This window comes from Pinus tabuliformis, chromosome X (genome assembly GCF_031772625.1).
Source record: "Pinus tabuliformis cultivar Carrire ecotype Pingquan chromosome X, CPIR1, whole genome shotgun sequence".
Taxonomy (NCBI): domain Eukaryota; kingdom Viridiplantae; phylum Streptophyta; class Pinopsida; order Pinales; family Pinaceae; genus Pinus; species Pinus tabuliformis.
In genome coordinates this window covers 361175987-361180049 of record NC_142308.1, presented here as the reverse complement: position 1 = coordinate 361180049, position 4063 = coordinate 361175987, and the positions used below count along the sequence as shown (strand labels likewise).

General features: G+C 39.2%; 1 protein-coding gene across 1 annotated transcript; it reads left to right on the top strand.

The window, feature by feature from the left end:
* The first annotated feature begins 628 nt into the window (after positions 1-628).
* LOC149139997 (uncharacterized) lies at positions 629-1552 on the top strand. Its single transcript, XM_089450872.1, has one exon. It carries the CDS (start codon positions 629-631, stop codon positions 1550-1552), a length of 924 nt encoding a protein of 307 aa, XP_089306998.1.
* Positions 1553-4063: the final 2511 nt, after the last annotated feature.

Sequence of the window (4063 nt, the reverse complement as noted above, 5' to 3'; positions counted from 1 at the left end):
TGCCCAAGCCCTGGGCTTCACCGGCTATGTCTCTTGGGACAAATTCAAGTACCTAGGCTTGCCTTTAACATTGGAAACCAACAAGGCCCCTCATTGGATGGAAACTATCAGTAAAATCAAGGAAAAAATGATTACATGGGGTGGGCAGTGGCTCACCACAGCCGGGAAGCTCATTTTTTTTAAATCAGTTCTCTCCTCCCTTCCTATCTACCAGGCTTCGTTTCTTTTAGCTCCAAAAATGATCACCAAACAGCTATCTAAGTTGATTCGACATTTCCTATGGCAAGGAGGAAAGGGAACCAAAAAAAAAAATTACCTTGTAAGCTGGGACATAGTGAAAAGGCGAATATCTGAAGGCGGACTACAGGTAAGAGATCCCAGATTGGCCAATCTGGCTTTGGGAGGTAAGATTCTCTAGAAAATCTTCTCAAATCAAAGACATCTTGTAAGTCAAGTTCTAATTAAAAAGTACCTGCACGGACTCTCAGTTAATAATATGGATGAAGGAGCTTCCTACAAAGGAACCACGCTATGGAAGCCTTGCAACCGAGGTTGGGAGTTCTTTAAAGACCATCTCCATAGAACCCCAGGAAATGAAAAAAGAATTTGGCTCTGGGAAGACAAGATCATGGGCCTCCAACCCCTAAATCTTGCCCCTGAAATTCCAGATTTGCGAAACTGGTTCATTCAGAAAGGTATTCACAAGATTGTTGATATATGCTCTTGGGACTCTAGATGGAACTGGAGCAATTGGGCTTTCCATCGCCCCCCTGACTGGATGCTCCCTCAACTTCATCTTTTTCTAGCTAAGCTCTCTGGTCTGGCTTCTGTGCATCTCCACTCGAGGGACAAGTGGGGCTGGGGGAAGACCGGAGCTTACTCAGCACGGCAGGGCTTTGCAGCTCTTCAAGAACAACAACCCCAGATCCACTCTACAAAACTTTGGCAGCATGTTTGGGACCCCTTCGATCTCCCAAAAATCAATTTCTTTTGCTGGATTCTCATGCACAGAAGGGTCCTCACTAGAGATAATTTAATGAAATGTGGAATTATCAGTCCCCATAGATTCCCTCTCTGTTGCACGACTCAGGAAACGATTGAACATCTGTTCATCGACTACCCCTTCACTCAAGAAGTCTGGTTGCAAGCAATGTTGGGGCTAAACACCCAAATTCCAACACAGCTTTCAGTAGTTAGTCTCTTCATCTCATGGAAAGAGCGCTATCCTCACACTCTTAAGAGAAAATCAACATGGGCAAAAATCTGGAATGCAATTCCAAAATACATCCGTTGGGGAATTTGGTTAGCTAGGAATGAAGCCATCTTCAACAACATATTACAATCCACCAATATAGTGATTGCCAAAGCCAAAGCTTTGCTGTTGGAAACTTACAAAAATAGACCCCATAAGTCAGACAATACTCTCCTCCCCGAAGATCTCAGATGGCTAGGTGAGTCCCTGAGGCAGGCCAGTAATAAAAAGAACCCCACCCGGCCTTGCCTCAATCCAGAGTGGCGGCTTCAGATCTCTGAGTCGGACTTTCAAAAATGATGGAAAAAACAAGGAAAAGTATCGATATTCTTCGATGGAGCCTCCAAAGGTAATCCAAGGATATCAGGGGCAGGAGGAGCAATCTACTCCTCAGACGGGCACAAAAAGGACACCTTCAGTTGGGGCCTAGGACAAAGCACTAATAATCAGGCCAAGATTCTAGGACTGCTCAAAGCATGTCAGCTTGCTCAGGGGAACAGAGGATAAAACCTTCAAGTGTTTGGGGATCTGTAAATCTTGATAAAAATCCTAAACACTGGTGATCATCTCAATAGCTTAGCGCTCAACAAGACTCTTGAAAGAATAAGAAATTTGTTGTAGAACTTCACTACCTGTTCATTCTTCCATATCCTTCGAACTCTGAATAAGGAAGCTGACATAATGGCAAATAAGGGATGTCTATTAGCACAAGGTTCTCTGTCAAAGAACGATGAAGCAACGGAAAGGCATCCAATTCCTTAACAGAGAAGACTAGCAGAGCAAATTCAGGGCAGTTACATTCTCCCTATGCAATATCTCTACCTACATGAATGTCCAATGCGTGGCGCAGGCAACATACACCCAAGCCTCATTCGAATGCTACAGACCGATGTTGATCCATGGCCTTGACACACACAGACAAACACTTTCTCATTCAAATTCTGTAGATAGACGTTGATCCACGGCCTTGACAAATACAGACAAACGTTGTTTAAAAGAAGATGATCACAGTCGATGCCAGATATTGATCCATCACTACTCCAACAGTATAATATGAATCTCTCATCGGGCTAGACAGCTAATGCGACTTAAGCATTTAACTCTCAACAGTGAGGTAACAAAACGACCTAGCACTTTTTTCATAAACAGAGGCTATAGTTTGTCGAAGATGTTGGAACCAATTTTGGGCAATGCCAAGGTCGTCCTACCCTAATAGAGAAAAGTGAAAATGATCCACATATGTCTCCCTTGCTTTTATATTCTGCGCTAATCAAGGAACTGTAACTTATCCCATAAGAATCAAATGTATCAGTGAAAGTCCAATGGATAAAGTCAGATTTTGAGGCTTCTAAATTGCCAGAAATCACACAGCTGAATGTAATAGAGTTGTTTGGCTCAGGCCCAACCTTTCTTCCTAATAAAACTCATCCATTCTTATTATAGAAAAAAATGCATAAGTTCCCCACTTGGTGGTGAAGGTAGTCTTGTGCCTAGAATTTTTCTTAAGATAAATCTAATTGTAGCCCAAGAATCATTCTAAGAGTGACATCATATGAGAACCAACTACTTGTTGTAGAAGTAGTTCCATCTTTGGGAGTGGAAAGTTGTCTTTCACATTGGCTTTATTGACGGCACAAAAATATACACATAAGCGAAATTTACCATTATTTTCCTTATTATACATAGATTAGCTACACACTCATAATACTTGATTGGAAAAATGATATAAGAGGAGAGCAAATTATATATTTCAACACTTATAGTTGCCTCCAAGGCAGGGTTTATGGGTCTATGTTTCTATCTTACATGGAAACGTTCTTTCTTTGTAGGAATTGCATGACTCATAATTGTTGGATCAAAACCTTTTAGGTATTTGTAAAACCACACAAATACATAAAAAATTCACAGAAGAGATTTAAAAAAAATTATGTTTCTTCAACGAAACATGTTTTGACAAGTATAATATTTTAAGTTCGTTTTCAACACCTATATTAACTTGAATAGTTTCATCAATTATTTTGTTGAATGCATTATTTGGGATTTCAACCTAAGTTGCATCACTAGGTGAGAAAGTATCTTCTAAAGGAGCTAGACCCTTGGGATATTTGTTATGTTCCAGTTTTATGACCCGATAGGGTTCTTGAACTTCACTAACAAGGAAATCATGAAGAGTATCATCATCTTCAAAGGTTTGTCATGACTCTTCATTATCAAGTAGGTGAAACCTATATAAGGATGTTATAGGACAATCTAGTTTATTAGACATATCAAATCTATCAGGTCTTGCAGCATATGTAGCTATGTCATCTGCAATGGTGTTCATACTTTGGATTATGTGATTAATATTAAAACTATTGAAATTTGCAATGATTTCTAAATCCAAACTAGTACATCATCTCATAATCTTATTGGAAGGCATATAAACCCTTTTAATCAAACTTACAATCAACTCCAAATCTCCAAAAACAGTTAGGTAATTTTAGTAGCCAAGCTTAAGAGAATTATTCAAACCAAGCAGCAAAGCTTCAATTATGATATGTTGTTCGTACATGAAAAATTTAATCTGTTAAAAAATGTGTGCATCTTTCCAAGAGGATTTCCCAAAATGATTCATGCACCATTTCTTGAAATGATGCCCCATTTAAAAACATATTCCTAACTTGATGTGAATTGTGAGAGGAATTAGAATTATTTCCTCTTTCAACTTATTCTTCACAAAATAGATTAGATTCCAAGATCATCTTCGACATATTTTACTAAGGGTTGAGGAAGATTTTCAATATAAGGGACTATTCTTTCCTCTCTATAGAC